The sequence below is a fragment of the Anabrus simplex genome, chromosome 1, assembly GCF_040414725.1.
Source record: "Anabrus simplex isolate iqAnaSimp1 chromosome 1, ASM4041472v1, whole genome shotgun sequence".
Classification (NCBI taxonomy): Eukaryota; Metazoa; Arthropoda; class Insecta; order Orthoptera; family Tettigoniidae; genus Anabrus; species Anabrus simplex.
This window is the reverse complement of record NC_090265.1, coordinates 296270270-296288393: the sequence shown is the minus strand read 5'-3', so window position 1 is coordinate 296288393 and position 18124 is coordinate 296270270. Positions and strand designations below refer to the sequence as shown.

Sequence of the window (18124 nt, the reverse complement as noted above, 5' to 3'; positions counted from 1 at the left end):
CCAGTCAGTTCAGTGATTTAGAAACAATATTGGCCCTAAAACCTACCTAAGGACAGGTAGGTTCTAAATATGAAGTTTGGTAGAAATGTATTCAGTTGTTTTCAAGTTATAGACAAACAGACAAACATACAAACAGACAAACTGACACCAAAGCTAAAAAATATGTAGATGGTCATTATTACATCTGAAATGGATAACTATACGGAAATTTAGCCCAAATAGTCGATGTACAGACACACCGTCGTTATGATTTTATTTTTATAGAAATGAATGTTTGTTTGTATGTCTCGAATGGACTCAGGAACTACAGGACCGTTTTCGTTGAAATTTTCACAATTTGTTCTTATTACTCCGGGGAAGGCTTACGAAGTGGTTTGAACGAAATCCGATGAGTAGTTATTTTATGATGAGTATTTTTATGTCATTAACTGTATTGCTAAGCCACACCAAGACTGGGTCGACTTGATGGACATATTGTCCCTAGGCGTCAGCAGCATACGCTATGTCATTATAGTCCAGTAAGAAATGTTGTATATAGGAGGAAGGGAACACGCCACCATGTTTTGTACCTTTCTTGCTAGGAGCTTCATGGCCGAGCCTGTTATTTGGAAATAGCCATCCAACATGCCGTGCTCGAGATGTACTTTCATGTCATATGACCAACTTCGATAGGTCTGCCCAGGTTGAATAATGTAGCTGTGCATTAGATGTGAAAAAATATTTTAGAAACTGTGAAAAGTGTGGAATATCAAAAGTGGAATGACATGAGTTATCACCCACACTTAACGAAGAGCAATTGGGGATTCCCAACCAGCAGAGACGAGTCTATATTATGTCAATATATATATACTAGCAAATATACACGTGCTTCGCTATGGTTTCTACATTGTAGGACCTATACGGATTTCTGCGTACATTACTGTAAAGTTTGTGAGTAAGATTATATTAAATTGTATCTACAAATGGACTTCACCATCAGACGCCTCGTTTAGTGTTCTACATGGTTGGGCCTATGATATTTTCTCCTATCCCCTATAGTTATGGGTTAGATTCAGTTAGTCATTGAATGGGGTGAAATTTGGTACACATTTCAAATACTATATTTTTTGATACTCATGTGACACTGAAATCACAAAATTCGGCGAACATATAGCCACTAGTCATGTCAATGTGCGTGACCAATGTCATGATTGCATCTTTCCTATAAGCGTACCAAACGATAATATATACGTGTAAAAAATACAAAATTAACTTGAGTTGGAAAAATGCAGTTCCATTTAACGTTTAAGGGATAGAGATACGACAAAAAATCATAGGCCCAAAGTTGTAGATCTCTCCAAATTGAAAGGCGATTGTGCGTTCTCTTTTATAGTACGACTTGCCGTTTAGCCACCAATTATTCCGAAACTAAGGTCTGCAACGTCATTAAAATTGCATCCATATTCCGATATTTTCCGGGGCCAAAAGTTCTAAATTTGCATAGCTTGTAATATTTCCTCAAAGAAAAGTGTTCAGGTTTCGGGATTAGCACTCGCATGCGTACGGAGTAATTAAGGAAGAAAGTAATACAGTTGAGAAAGTTGAAATTAACAAAAAATAGAATTATAACTGAGGTCAGCCGGATAGGACAAATATGTAATTACCAAGTGAATGTATTGGAAAATCATATGTCCCTCAATAAACTATGATGGTATGAGTTACGGATAAAAGAAAGCGGCAACAGGGAAGAAATTTAGGCGCAGCGTTTCTTAGGCAAACAGATAAGAAGATAACTAATGGTGTTCTTACTTAAGCTATTCGAGGACGATTATACCTCCAACGATATTTCGCCAATATCCTGCAGAACGGCCGATTGACGTCTCTCTTGCTTTCTAACCAACGAACAACCACGAGTTTACTGGAATGATAACGAAAATAGCAATAAGTTAATTCCCTGCTGGCAAGCAGTCAGAGACGTTGTCATGGTAACCTTTAGGTTCGTTGTCGGTCTGTCGGTCATTCAACACAGAGCATGATACACGCAGAAAATAGTAATTTTCCCCGTCATTTGAAGAGTAAGGTAAATTATGAACATAATGTTATGTGACACTCTCAGACTGATTCTGATGGTTACGTCAGCTTACACTTCGAACGCTAGCGCTGTGCCGCGTCCGAATAGCCATCTAGTGACGAATGAACGTACCATTTTCTCTTCTATTGGGTAACGTCTAAATTCAAACCTCATTGTTTTAGAAACCTTTCTCGTGGACAGTCGAGATTTTCTTCTGACGACGCAGAGCAAAGTTCTCTGCGAAACGTAAAGAATTTCACCTTATTTTCTTGACACGGCATAAGCCTACAACATAACAAAAGTTACTTATAATGAAGAGACGTTTCACATACGGTCCACCGAGTTTAAAGAAAATTAATAGTATAAGAGAAAATGGAGGAAACCCGTTCTGGTTTTTCTATAGCTCCCCGTCTATTCAAAGATTTTAAAATGATATGCAAATCAAACCTTCCCCGGGATGAGTATACACTAAACATGACGTTTGGTCGAGATCTATCCAGCCGTTTCGCCGTGATAGTGGAATAGACAAACAGACAGATACAAAACATAAACACCACCGATTCGGTCTTGAGTTGACCAAAAACCGAAAAATATCTGAAAAATTGGCAAAACAAACAAAATTACAGACCGCGGACCCCTTACAACTTTATTTATATAGATAAGCATGGACACATCTAGAAATGTAGACCTTTATTTCGAGAGTTACTGCTTTGAAACCGTACGACATATCAACAAACGGTCTTCACCATCAGACGCCTCTTTCATTGTTCTATATGGTTGGTTCTATGACATTCTCTCGTATCTCCTACATTTATGGGTTAGATTTGGAGTTATTGAATGGGGTGACATTTTGTACAGTTTTCGCATACTACTTTATATTTTTCATACTCATGTGACAGCTAGAATCATAAAATTTGGCTATCATATGGCCACTGGTCATTTCAATGTGCGTGCCAAATGTCATGATTGCATCTTTCCTATAAGTATGCCAAACGATAACATATACGTGTAAAAAGTACAAAATATAACTTAAAATCGAGAAATACAGTTCTATTTAACGTATAAGAGAGATAATTACGACAAAAGGTCATAGGACCAAAGTTGTAGATCTCTCCAGATTGAAATGCGATTGTGTTTTCTCTTTTGTGATACGACTTGCCGTTTAGCCACTAGTTATCCCGAAACTAAGGTCTGCATCGTCGTTAAAATTGCATCCATATTCCGATATTAGCCGGGGGCAAAAGTTATATATTTACATAACTTAAAATATCTCCTCAAAGAAAAGAGTATCCAGGTTTCGGGATTAGCACTCGCATACATACGGAGTAATTAAGGAAGAAATAATGTACAGTTAAGAAAGTTGAAATTAATAGAATATAGGTTTTTTTTTTGCTATTTGTTTTACGTCGCGCCGACACAGATACGTCTTATGGCGACGAGGGGATAGGAAAGGCCTAGGAAGTGGAAGGGAGCGGCCGTGGCCTTAATTAAGGTACAGCCCCGGCATTTGCCTGGTGTGAAAATGGGAAACCACGGAAAACCATCTTCAGGGCTGCCGACAGTGGGGCTCGAACCCACGATCTCCCGATTACTGGATACTGGCCGCACTTAAGCGACTGCAGCTATCGAGCTCGGTAGAATATAGGTTTATAACTGAGGACAGCCGGTTGAGACAACTATGTATATACCAAGTGAATGTATTGGAAAATCAAATGCCCCTCAATAAATTATGCTGGTATGAGTTATGGTTATAAGAAGGCGGTAACAGAGGAGAAATTTAGACGCGGGGATTCTCGGGTAAACTAATGGTGTTATTACTTAAGCTATTTGAGGACGGTTATAACCTCCAATGGTATTCGGCCAATATCCCACAGAATGGCCGATTGACGCCTCTCTTGCTTTCTACCCAAGGAACAACCACGAATTTACAGGAATGATGACGAAAATGTCAATACGTTACTTCCCTGCTGGCAAGCAGTTAGAGACGTTGCCATAGTAACCCGTAGGTTCGTTGTCGGTCTGTCGGTCACTCAATGCAGAGCATGATAGCCGCAGAATATAGTAATTTTCTCCGTCATTTGAAGAGTAAGGTAAATAATGAACATAACAAAAGTTGTTTATAATGAAAAGACGTTTCACATACAGTCCACGGAGTTTACAGAAAATCAATAGTATAAGAGAAAATGGAGGAAAACCATTCTGGCTTTCCTTTAAATCCTCCGCCTATTAAAAGATTGTTAAATGATATACATATCAAAACCTTCTCCGGGATGAGTATACACTAACTGTGACGTTTGGTCGAGATCTATCCAGCCGTTTCGCTGTGATGGTAGAACAGACAAACAGACAAACAGACAAACAGACAAACGGACAAACAGACACATCCTCACAAACGATGACGTTTAGTTATAAGTTATATATAAATAAAGTAGTAGGGGGTCCGCTGTCTATAATTTCGTTTTATTTTGCCAATTTCTCAGATATTTATCCGGTTTAGGTCAACTCAAGATCGAATCGGTGGTTTTTGTGTATTACATCTCCACCTAAACCACTGGAACGATTTCAAACAAACTTGGTACACTTATGACATACTATCAGAAGAAAATATTTTTGACTGTGTTGAGTGGGACAAACTATGGAAAGTTTTAGATGAATTCGGTGTTGCAGCACATCTTATATCACTACTTAAAGGCCTTTATGACAGTAACTTGGCGATCGTAAGAGTGGATGGTGATACCTCAGACTTTCTCAGTGTATCCAAAAGCGTAAGACAAGGCTGTGTATTGTCTCCCCAGCTATATAATATCCATGCCGCGCACATTATGAGGAGAGCGCTTGATGGTTGGTCTGATGGTATCTCAATTGCTGGACTAAAAATCAACAACTTACGTTCTGCTTACCTGCAAGAGTAAAGGATGCAAGTCTCATTTACTGATTAGAAATCAATTTGAAGAAGACAAAATTCATGATCATTGATCGTGAAAATCAAGTGCACTTCACACGTCTATAAAAGGGACTGGAGTTGGTTAATGACCTTGTATAACTTGGGTCATGTTTAAGTGACACAGGAAACTGCGGTAAAGAGATAAAGAGGTGTATAGTTCTGAGATGTGCAGCTATGAGTAAATTAACTAAGATCTAGCAGAACAGGGCAATATCCAAAATCACGAAAATTCGATTGGTTGAATCACTAGTATTTTCCGTGTTCCTTTACGGTTGTGAGACATGGACCGTCAAGGCTAAGAATAAAGACCACATCGATGCCTTTGAGGTGTGGTATTGGTGTAGAATGCTACGTGTAACTTGGACCGAAAGAAGAACAAATGAGTCCATCATTAAAGAGCTGAAGATAGTGAAACGTCTCTCTACACGTGTCAGTGAAAGATACTTCAGTTCCTTGGGCATATATTAAAGAGGGATGGAAGCAACCTGGAAAAGTCTATCATAGAAGGAAAACTGAAAGGCAGAAGACAACGTGGAATGACAGCAAGCAGGTGGCTAGATCAGGCTAGGAAGATAACTGACCTTCCTCTTCAGATCGCCCTAAGAAAAGCTGAAGATCGAGTTGAATGGCGACACTTTGTGAAGCATGTAACTCTCCAGAGACAAAACAATGGAGTCACGACACTCAGTAATGAGTAATACGACTGATGATGATGATATGTTTGCTATACTGGATGTGCTGATTTATTATTACTTTGATGCTTATCAATGATTGCAATATTTACTTCGCAAACAGCACATCGAAGAATGATGTCATCAGTTTCGATAAACTGCATCTTGAATTCTTCTGAAAGTTTTTCTTTTTTGCCAGTGGATTTACGTCGTGCCGACACAGACAGGTCTTATGGCGACGATGGGAGAGGAAAGGCCTAGGAGTTAAAAGGAAGCGGCCGTGGCCTTAATTAAGGTACAGCCCTAGCATTCACCTGGTGTGAAAATGGGGAACCACGGAAAACCACCCTCTGGGCTGCCGACAGTGGGATTCCAACCCACTATCTCTTGGATGCAAGCTCACAGCCATGCGCCTCTGACCACACGTCCAACTCGCCCGGTCTTCTGAAAGTTGAATAGACGAAGTTTGGGTACACTTTTCGAACAAAGACTTTGACTGGAAATAGGAATGGGTTCCCTCGCCAACTCCCATGTAACTGGCATTAGCAAGTTGGGCCTACCATTGTAATGAATAATTCCCCTCTTAATTGTTCCGGCAGAAGGCAAGAGAGCATGTAATTATAATCAAAAATCCCTTCAACTGTAATGTGTCTGGAAATAGGAAAGGGGGCCTGCCATTTTCATGAAAACTCCCCGAATCTATTGTGACCGCGCAGTAGGCAAGGGGGCCTGGCATTTTAATGACAACTTCCCAACTCGATTGTGATTGACATTAGGAAAGTTGGCCTGACATTATCATCACAACTCCCAGCTCGCAATTTACATTGGAAACAACGTAAAGGGACAGCCCCATATAGTTTCTCGGATAACGCTAAGAGACATGCAGTCTTATTCACTGCGTGTACAGTGATTTACTTCAATATCAGTATACCATGTAGAATATCGCAGGATAGCACGGGCACATTTACTTGTTGTATATATTAATAAATATTGCAGCTCTAAATTTCTGCACTTCATTCACGCAGTGTGTCCCAGCCTACAACAAGGGTAAAAATAACACAAAAAAATTGTATCTTCAAAACATAGCTGTTGGTTTGTTGAAACCTTCTTGAAGCACAATCTCAAAATCTTCAAGGACATGATTTCCTAGCGACCGGTGCTATGGAAGAAAAGAAACAAAATTTCTGGTGAGCCGATGAAAAGGGCATTATATCGTCGCTCGACCGGTAAAAGGTTGTATTTCACAAAGCTATTCCTATCAATTATTATCCATAAGACTGGTCACGCCTCCCAGCCACGTATGAATATGCAGTCCATCAGGACAAATTTTGTTGTGTTCATTTTCCTGTGCCCATGTGTAAAGGAAAATGAACCTTACAGTACCGTACTGTAGGAATGTACGTTTGCATTACGTATTTACGCACTCCTAGTGTACAATGCACTTAAGGTTCATTTTCGTTTAATCGTCGACATAGGAAAACGAACACAACGGACATTGTTCTGATGGACTGCGTATCCATATGTGGCTGGGAGGCGTGACCAGTCTTAAGGAGAATAATATATAGGAAGAGTATTGTGGGATACAACGTTTTACCGGTTAAGCGACGATATCATGTTTGTGTTTAGAATGTTCCGGGAAGATTTCAATGGCACATTATTTAAAAACCACCTCAATATGTCTCGAACCCACAATCTTGGGAAATACGTGAATTTCTGAACGACTTAAAATCCGAAGACACAGGCAGGAATCGAACCTAGTATCCCGAGGTCCGAAGATCAAGTCATTGAGGTGTTAGTCAAAGAGCTGACACTGTGGAATCATTAAAAGAATGTGTGGACATCCCTGTAATTAAAATTAACTGTGAAAAAATATAGTGAGGGACTGGTTGTTAACATTCATTAACTACAGAGATCTACGAGCTTTGGGGTACGTAGGTTACCTTGAATTAGGTAGGTGCCTTTATATTTCGGATACAATTGTTAAGGATATTACAACCGAATAGCAACGCATTGATTATAGTGATGAGCAAAGCCCGGAATTTCATGCCCTATCAAATCTCAAAATATACATGATTTCGTCCACTATCATATGACAAACCATCCAAAATAAACTGAAAAATAAGCACTATCAAAATTCAGTTCCTTTTGATACTTTGTACAACAACTACCGTAATTTTTCCAAATTGTCTTCAGTTAAGCTCATCCGTTTATCTGTCAGCACATTCTTAAGCACGGAAGTGGGAGGCGCATACTTACATGAAGACATTTGGGACAAAGTGAGGTCAAATTGTACGTCTCTTGCATTTTCATCACAGTGAGTCTTTTATAAGCTTGACGAATACAAAATAAGTATTTCAACGAATTGCTTTGTTCAGCCTATCTCTAATTCCAACAGCTACTTCTTCGTGCGATGATTGCAGAGAAATTTGAATGTCCTCAATAACTGGTAACGATTGCTTGCTGCGATAACAAAGACGTGTTCCGGGTACCAGGACAATAACGGAAGATAGTTCAGTGCGAAACCAAGGTTTGTAAGTCGCTATCTCATTAACGCGGTGTCACAGAAATGCGATACAAGTTGTGTTTGTCTAACATAGGCCGAAAAATAAGCCGTCAATTAGTAATGCACAATTTACAGTTCAGTTTAGAGCAATCTATAACTGCGACACCTTATTTCTAAGAACCAGAGATTGATGTGGGGCCCTCCGGCTTACTTCAATGTTTACTCAAGGAACAGACAAGAAAGTGCTTGGTTAATTGGAATATAGAACCTCTACCGTATGTACTAACTTTGGTTGTCTCATAGGATGCCAGGAATACATTCTCTCCGTCTCTCAGTAATAGACGTACTGTAAAACGTGGAAAACTCATCCTAAATTCTTCAAACCAACATTTATAAAAGGCACTTTAATGCAAGTTAACATTATACAAGGTTATTCTAAATGATTGTCGGGGTTAAAAAAATTCATAACTCACAGATTAATTAACGTAGGAATATGAATCTTGTTTTATTGTGTTCTGTAACTCATAAAGTTATTTTGACATACATTGCAAATGCACGATATGTGCGCCTTGTGTCACTCTATAAACATCTACTCGATAGTCCATCTCTTCCCACACACGAGTCATCACGGCAGCGGTGATGCTTTCGAAGGCGGCTTGGATGCGCTGCTTCCCTTCCTGAATATCCACCGGTAGAGAAGGAACAAATACCTGATCTTTAACGTATCCCCACAGGAAGAAGTCGCATGGTGTAAGATCTGGTGAACGTGGTGGACAGGGTAAGAGCATCAGATCACCTTCCGTTCCGCGTCCCATCCATCGTTGTGGAAGTTTTTGGTTTAAAAATGCTCTAATCTCGCTGTGGAAATGAGGTGGTGCCCCATCCTGTTGCATCACGTAATCATCCCTGTCGTCAATCAACTGGTGTAACAGCCATTCTGTAGCATGTCCAGGTAAGCCAGCCCTATTACTGTCTGTTCATTGAAGAAGAACGGGCCATAGACCTTCGTCTTTGAAGCCGCACAGAACACATTCACCTTAGGAGAGTCTCGCACATGTTCCACATAAATGGGGGTTCGTTGCACCCCAAATGCGAACGTTTTGTTTGTTTACCTTTCCACTTACATCAAACGTAGCTTCGTCACTGAAAGCTACTCTGTCAAGAAAACCATCATCTTCTTCAATCCGTTCCTGCAGTGCCATGCAAAAGTTCAATCGTAGGGCTTTGTCATTAACTGTTAGAGCTTGACGCAATTGTAGGCGATATGACTTTACCTTTAGGCGCCTTCGTAACACACGCCATACTGTGGTTTGAGGAACTTGCAGTTCCCTGCTACACCCGTAGTTGATTTCTTAGGACTACGGAGATAAACGCCTCTAATCCGATTCACATCCGCTTCTGACATAGTGGGATTCCCACTGCTTTTCCCTTTGCACAAACATCTGCATCCACAAATTGCGAATAGAGTTGTCAGAAGGAGGCTCCTTCCCGTATTTTGTCCGAAAATTGCGCTGGACTCTGGTAACGGATCGGTGTTGATGAAATTCAAGAGTATAAAAAGCTTTCTCATTATCGCTAACCGCCATTTTGTTAAACACTGCTATTACTGCCATCTGGTGGTAACTTATGTACTACAGTTGATGCAAAATAAAACTTTGAGAGTTTGTCTAATCGTCACTGCAACAATAAAAATGATACGTTTTCCACGTTTTCAAAAAGAATTCACGAAACCCCGACAATCATTTAGAATAACCCTGTATATGCGGCAAAGTCATAAGAAAAGTCGTATTATGCAATGTAAACGTCCAGATATTAGCTATTAAATCCATAATCTTCAAAACATGCATTATGCCTGAATTTTCTCCTGAAAAGGCCAAAACATATAAGCATGCAGGGGAAAGGAACGGTTATTTGGAATCGTTAAAGCATAAAACGAATATTTTCAAAGTTTGAGAAGTGTAACCATCTTATTTAAAAACATGCATTTGAATGGAAATACGGGCTCTAGTGATGAGTATCAAACAGGACTCAGTATTCATGGTCATAAATACACATGAAAACAAATAGCAGGGCGTAATCTGTCTACAAAACCACTAATTCTAAACTGTATTTCGTATAGCATGGCCTAGCACAATAATATACGTTCGTTTTCCTAATTTACGAAACTTAATGAGATGTCTACAGCAATTTCCCTTAGTATTACTATTAATGATTTCATGATACTGAACAAGAGACGTCTATGCTTATGCCGTATTAAACGATACAAGATATTTATAACATTTTTCCATGACGTTACAAACGATATATTGTAAATGTGCTATAGTAATTTTCAGAAATATTGCAGTAGTTTAGGTAAGATTTTGTGGTAGTTTGTTTCGAGCTTCTGCTCCTATTATAACCACATTACAGTAAACGTCAAGGACCATATTATTTTGTCTGCTTATCATCTTTTGCAGGTAGCCTGGATTAAGTCGGACTCCAAGGCTATTCTCGCCATCCATACGCACCTAGTGGCCCACAACTCGCGGCTGTCCGTCACTCATAATGGACACAATACTTGGAAACTACATGTATCCAACGTGCAAAAAAACGACTCTGGCACTTACATGTGTCAGATTAACACCGATCCGATGAGAAGCCAGGTAAGACCACTTGTTTCTTAAAATTAATGAATGTTATTGCTTCTGAACATGTAGTCATGACGTTAATCCCATATATCTAATTGCAATAAATATATACATAAACATAAACATGAGAACGATACTGCACATCGGTTCTTTACGTCTTTCGTGCCATACATCTCCACATATAATATAATAAAGTCCTGGATCCTATCTGTCTGTCTGTCTGTCTGTCTGTCTGTCTGTCTGTCTGTCTGTCTGTCTGTCTGTCTGTCTGTCTGTCTGTCTGTCTGTCTGTCTGTCTGTCTGTCTGTCTGTCTGTCTGTCTGTCTGTCTGTCTGTCTGTCTGTCTGTCTGTCTGTCTGTGGCGGCTAATCTCGAGAACAACTCGATGGACTTCCATGCGGTTTTCGCCATTATACAGTATAAGGCATTTCTCGAGAATATCAGCATTCGTGCATTCATCATAAAAAATGACAGATGGGGTTTATTTATTAATTCGTTTAGGTTTATGTATTGAAATATCCATCTATAGCCAAAGGGAGCAGTAAGGATTTCAGTGAAGCAAGCCGAATGGGAAACTACCGTCCGTGTGCCGTGCCGTAGTGCCCGGTCCATAGAATAAAAAACAACAATCAGGAAATAATATAACAGCAAAATTTTCTGAAGTAAAAACAAAACCATAACAAAGAAAATAAACTAACAAAGAAGAGCGATAATTTAGCAGTTAAATTGGCGTAGGGACTACATAAGAACAAAGATTTAGGAAAAGACCGTAAGGAAAATCAATACAGTTCACGCTATAAATATAAGGAAGTGACACACCTACTAACGTATTACAAAGACATAAGCACAATTAACCGGCGTAAAAGAATAGTGAATTAAATTTCAAGTTGAAAATAATGAATTACGGGTTCAGTACTGTCTAATGGATGTTTGCACAATATTTCCAACTAGGAGGGTGGAATATCGATAGATGGAAATTCTATAAGGAGTTTAAGTTGGCCACGATGCCAATTAAGTAGGGGTAACGAATTTACAAAAGAATATGGTGGGGAGTGAAAAATTCTCCAGTTGTTTTACTCATAAAGAATGAAGGTCTAGTAGAAACAAATAAAAACGCCATTAAGGACACCGAAAAAGAATCAGTACCTTCACAAACCTAATAGCCTGCCTATCAGGTTTAAAGAGAATCAAGAGTTGTTCTAAAGTGGTTGGATATAAAAGATAAAGTAAAGTGAACTCGTGTCCTCATCCTCAGGTGTTGCAGCTCTTTTCAGGCACACCCCCAATGGAGGTGAGCTGCATGTACCACACCAGCACGTCTGCCAATTTTAAATTTCTGGCAGTACCGGGAATCGACCCCAGGCCCCCGAGGACGGCAGCTTAATAACATAACCGTTACACTACAGAGGCTGATGTATGAAAGATGTGAAAAGGCGGACTAAGAACATGTTAATGTCAGCTATGCGCACGAAGATCACTTTTTCAAGCTCCAAAGTTATTATTATTATTATTATTATTATTATTATTATTATTATTATTATTATTATTATTATTATTATTATTATTCCTATTATTAATAATAATATTGAGTGAGTGAATTGGCTACGATATTCGGGCCGTGCATCTATTAGATTGCCTTCGGGAGATGGTGAGTCCGAAACCCACTATTGGCAGCCCTGAAGATGGTTTCTATATCGGGAGAAACCTTTACCTTAATTAAGGCCTCGGTCGCTATGCCACATTCTATTTCCTAGCCTTTTCATTTTCCATCGTCTTCAAAAGACCTACCCGAATTTTGCGACGTTTAAACAATAGCTTCCTTTCTTAATCTGCTTACCTTCCAGGGTTGGTTTTTCCCTCGGACTCAGCGAGGGATCCCACCTCTACCACCTCAAGGGCAGTGTCCTGGAGCGTGAGACATTGGGTCGGGGGATACAACTGGGCGGCCTCATCTCCTATGCTGAACAGGGGCCTTATGGAGGGATCGGAAGATTGGAAGGGATTGACAAGGAAGAGGGAAGGAAGTGGCCGTGGCCTTAATTTAGGTACCATCCCGGCATTTGCCTGGAGGAGAAGTGGGAAATCACGGAAAACCACTTCGAGGATGGCTGAGGTGGGAATCGAACCCACCTCTACTCAGTTGACCCCCCGAGGCTGAGTGGACCCCGTTCCAGCCCTCGTACCACTTTTCAAATTTCGTGGCAGAGCCGGGAATCGAACCCTTGGCCTCCGGGGGTGGAAGCTAATCATACTAACTACTATACCACAGAGGCGGACATTCATAGTATTAATCTTTTTATTCTACCACTTTTCCCGCACCTGTGGGATGGTGGGTGTGAACTGTGTCGCACGTGTGGATTTGGCCCTATTTTACAGCCGTTGCTCTTCCTGACATCACATCTTTTTCTTTCTAGTGGCTTTACGTCGCACCGACACAGATAGGTCTTATGGCGACAATGGGATAGGAAAGGCCTAGCAGTTGGAAGGAAGCGGCCGTGGCCATAATTAAGGTACAGCCCCAGCATTTGCCTGGTGTGAAAATGGGAAAGAACGGAGAACCGTCTTCAGGGCTGCCGACAGTGGGATTCGAACCCATTATCTCCCGGATGCAAGCTCACAGACGCGCACTCCTAGCCGCACGGCCAACTCGCCCGGTCATCACATCTCTATGGAGGAATATAATCACTATTGCGATGTTTCTGTAGTGGTTGGTAGCGCGGTGTGTTATCTGAATATGAAGAGTAGAGTGTTGCAAAGTACACAAATACCCATACCCCGAGCCAGAAGAACTAATCAGACGCGATTAAAATCCCCGATCCGGCTGGGAGTCGAACCTGAGACCCTCTAGACGGAAGGACTCATCGCTGGCCATTCAGCCAACTCAGACTACTAATAATTCATAGTATCAATACTAATTCTAATTATCAAAGTTGTAAAGTTATGACTGTGTCATTGTAAGATGATCTCACAAGAAAATAAACTTCTGTAATTGACCTGATTTGCTAAAGTCACGTGATAAATGTACCGCTCGCCCAAATGGACTACAAGGGTGCTAGATATATTTCACAGTGCCATTGTCAGTATAGTAACTAAATATGGGACAGGCGAACATGAACGTGCAGGTACAGTAGTTGGCATCACTATGTGACAAATGGCTAGCCATAAACCACGGTATGACGTATTTATAACGGTTGATGCCACTGCAATGTCAAAATGCCTCAATTATCCGTAACTGGGCACACCAACAGATACACACACACATACATATCGAAATAAAGTTGGCTCTCAAAGAGCGAAAACTGGACAGCCCCATCACCATACAACGCAACACACAGAGTTAGCCATAATGCTGTCATGAGCATTTCAAGAGGGGACCCGCGCACATGATATTTATGACATAAGAAGTGGTCGGTGGTGATTTGAGTTCTCCCGGGACATTGTAGTTGAGTGGACTCCACTGTAAACAACAGCTGTTGGTTGTTTATGACATACTTGACTCTGATTGGTGCTTGTTCTGGATTGCGCATTATATCCACTTTCTTCTTTTTATTTTATTATTCCGTTTTCGCAGTCTGTCCATGCGCAGTAGTACTGACATGATATGTGTGTAATATTCTACCTCGAAAAGAGGAGAACGCAATGCAATGGATAAGCTACCTCGTACATATATTTCAAATATACATACACCATCTGCCATTTTTTGGAAAGCGAATTGTGTGAGATGCAGCTGTTCCATGGGAAATACAAGACCGAACGGAATGTTATGAGTTCTGACTACTATTGTCAGCGACTCTTGACAGGTCCTGTCAGTTGACTGGGATCAGGTGCAGGCACAAGCTTACTTTCTCCACAGCGAATGAAACACGCGTTCCTTTAAAGAACACGATTCAGAGTAGTTAAACTCAGCATTCTCTGAAATATTACTAGAAATGTCATCCAGCACAATAATCAAAATATGTGTCCATCAAAACTGTTCCCTTCCAAATTTACAAACCTTTTAATACACTTTTTCCAAACTTTTCACTCCGAAGTACCCCCTCTACCTCTTCCATTTAGTTCAAGTATCACTAATAAATTCTAAAGACAATAACGAAAATCACGTTTTTGAAGGCTTAATCGTATTTCTAAAAGCAATATGTTGTTTATTAATTGCTATGTAATTAATAACATATATGCCCTATTGTAACTTATGAAAGGCCGGCTCCTTGGCTGAATGGCAGCGTACTGGCTTTCATTCTGAGGGGTCCCGAGTTCGAATCTCGGCCGAGTCGGAGGTTTTAACTGCGTATGGTTCATTCTTCTGGCTCGGGGACTGTTATTGTGTGTTTTGTTACAATACACTTCTCTTCATACACAAAGTACACCGTACTAACGAACACAATGGAAACACACAATATCATTTGGTTTTCTTTTTTTCCTTTGGAATTGCTTTTACGTCGCACTGACACAAGAAAGGACTAGGAGTGGGAGGAAATAGGCCTCGATCTTAACTAGTCATTTGTCTTGTGTGAAAATGGGAAACCACGGAAAACCATCTTTAGGGCTATCTACAGGAGGTTCCGAACCCACTAGCTCCCGAATGTAAGCTCAGCTGTGCACCCTTAATCGCACGGCCAGCTCGCTCGGCACTCACAATACTGAATACATGCCTACACGTAAGGTTGACGTTGGTAAGCGCATCCGGCCGTAAAACTGGAACGAGTTCACATTGAATGCTGATCCCAATATAACGGGGAAAAGATCGGGAAGAAGATAACGGTTGTAATTTCAAAAGGTGAATAGAAATAGATACGACAGAATGCAATACTTGAACTTGCATCGCTGGTACGAGTTTATTTAGAGGAGGCTGAATTTTCTTCAGTTTTAGCCTCATGTTACGCTATTTGCTTTTGATGAACATGTTGTCTTCAAAATCCTTGTTCATATAAATATGTCGTCGAAGAGTACTGTACACTAGGACTGCAACTGCCCTCTCGGCGAGCTCGGAGTAGTCACACAGTGCTTTAATCCAAAAGTTGCATAGACGATGATCATGTTCTCAAATTCTTCTCAGTCACCACTGGACAACACCTCAAGCACAACCGGTGGTACCCGCTTACCTGTGGTTGAAAAACCGGGTTTAGAACGCTAAACGTAATAAAATAATTTCTAAACTGCATGACAATACATAAATAATAATCGTATGTGTTCAAAGTCCCTTAAGATACTTCCCTTCACAGCTTAGTCTTTCTTTTATAGATATCCTTATTCCTGGAAGTGCCAAACCTCTTTCCTCTCATTAGTGTTGTTAGGATTGTTGCCAAGTTGTATTTGTTCTTAAAGCAATAATCACCTTCACCACTACCACCTGCACTAGCTCATTCTCGTTATATGTGAATATTCACTATGTGAATTCCGAAATTTGATTTACATGGACAGACGCATATGTTTAATAAGTCAATCAGTCGTCACTGGTCTGTATCTGGGGCAGTCTCCCAGGAAGAACATTGCCTATAAATTATAAATAAATTATATAAATAATATTTAGCCTTTTCATTCAAGATTTATTTCTACCGATCGAAGAAATCTTTTTCGCTTCACGTCAGTTAGGTAACAAAGAAGGAAAACTACAAGGCAATTTTCGTAAATTTATTTTACATGGTTTTGTATGTAAAGCATGTCCTCATATGAGGACAAAATTACTCAACGGTTGCATCACACCACAATTATTCACCTAGCAAAAAGGGTGAAAGATCGTTCTAGTTCTAAATACATAATATTGAAGGTGATGTTCTCAAATGAGTACTTGATGAACGAACGGGGTAGTCTCTTCGTAAACGATTTCAAAGAAGACGGAAATGTATTGAAAGTCTGCACCGTTATGAAAATGCATTCCTATTTCGATATTTTCCGGGGCCAAAAGTTATACATTTGAATAGCATAGAAATTTTCCTCAAAGAAAAGAGTGTCCAGGTTTCTGGATTAGCACTCGCATACATACGGAGTAATACAGATAAGGAAGTTCAAATTAATATAAAATATGATTATAACTGAGGACAGCCGGATAGGACAAATATGTAAATACCAATTGGATATATTTGAAAATAAAATACTGCTCAATAAATTGTGATGGTATGAGTTACGATATAAGAAGGCGGTAACAGAGGCGAAATTTAGGTGCAGGGATTCATACGTAAACAGATAAGAAGACGACTTATGGTGTTATTACTTAAGCCTAAAGTGGCATGGCAGAGGCAAGAAATTAAAGAGGAAAGAAGAAGTAGAATATAAATACAATAAAAATTATAGCAAATGCCAGAAAACACCTTACGGTGTGAAATAAGGGGCCTTCGCTGCACGGTACTTTTCAAATATGAATATCTGAAAACTTGACAAACGAAATTACAGACAGCGGACCTCCTACAACTTTCTTTATATGGATGATATTAGTTGTTTTCTTTTCGGGTGAATCCACCCAATTATGTTTTATCTGTTGTAGCTTGCATTGTTTATCTCTATTTTTAGCGGTACGTGAACGACCAAACTTGAAGTTTTGAAGTTTTAATTTTCGTTTCGTTCACCTCTTACCATTAGGGGCCGATGACCTAGCTGTTTTTTGCTAATGGCTTTACGTCGCACCGACACAGATAGGTCTTATGGCGACGATGGGTTAGGAAAGGCCTAGGAGTTGGAAGGAAGCGGCCATGGCCTTAATTAAGGTACAGCACCAGCATTTGCCTGGTGTGAAAATGGGAAACCACCGAAAACCCTTTGAAAACTGGTATTAGAAATCTCCTTCACGTTTCTTTTTTTCTTTCGAAAAATCCACTTAGGGGAGGGGGCTGAAAAGAAGTGAATAAGGTTGAATTCCTTTATGAAGATATATCTCTATAACTGGAGACCTGCAAGACGGGAAAACTGGTATTAGGAATCTCCTTTAAAGATAAAAAAGGACGTATATATTTATTCTTTGAAAATCTTCCTAAGAGGGGTGAAAAGAAGTGAAAAATTGGTTGAATTATGTTTATGAGGATATTAATACGTGTTCCTTTATTTTTAAAGGAGATTCCAAATATCAATTTCTATGTCTGTGAACTGTTAAGTGATTGAGATATAGACACACTCATTTAAACAATTCAACCCTCCCCTCCCCCATCTTTCCAACCCCTTAGTGATGAAATGTCGAAAAATACTCCCTTTGTGAACACCTACACTGCAATATATATGTATCCCCAAAATTTCATTTTTGTATGTCTGATAGTTTTGACTGGGCGTTCAATGTGACAGTCAAGTCAGGACAGTGCCTTTTATATGTATCAGAGTCCTACAGAGAGGCCCCGCCCATGAGCT

The 18124-nt window shown here is 40.0% G+C and overlaps 1 protein-coding gene across 1 annotated transcript in view; it reads left to right on the top strand.

The window, feature by feature from the left end:
* Positions 1–18124, top strand: part of LOC136864453 (uncharacterized) — a 389628-nt gene that overhangs the window by 64420 nt on the left and 307084 nt on the right. The window contains exon 3 of the mRNA XM_068226219.1: positions 10625–10810. Coding sequence (XP_068082320.1) covers positions 10625–10810 — 186 coding nt within the window. The remainder of the gene's footprint in view (positions 1–10624; positions 10811–18124) is intronic.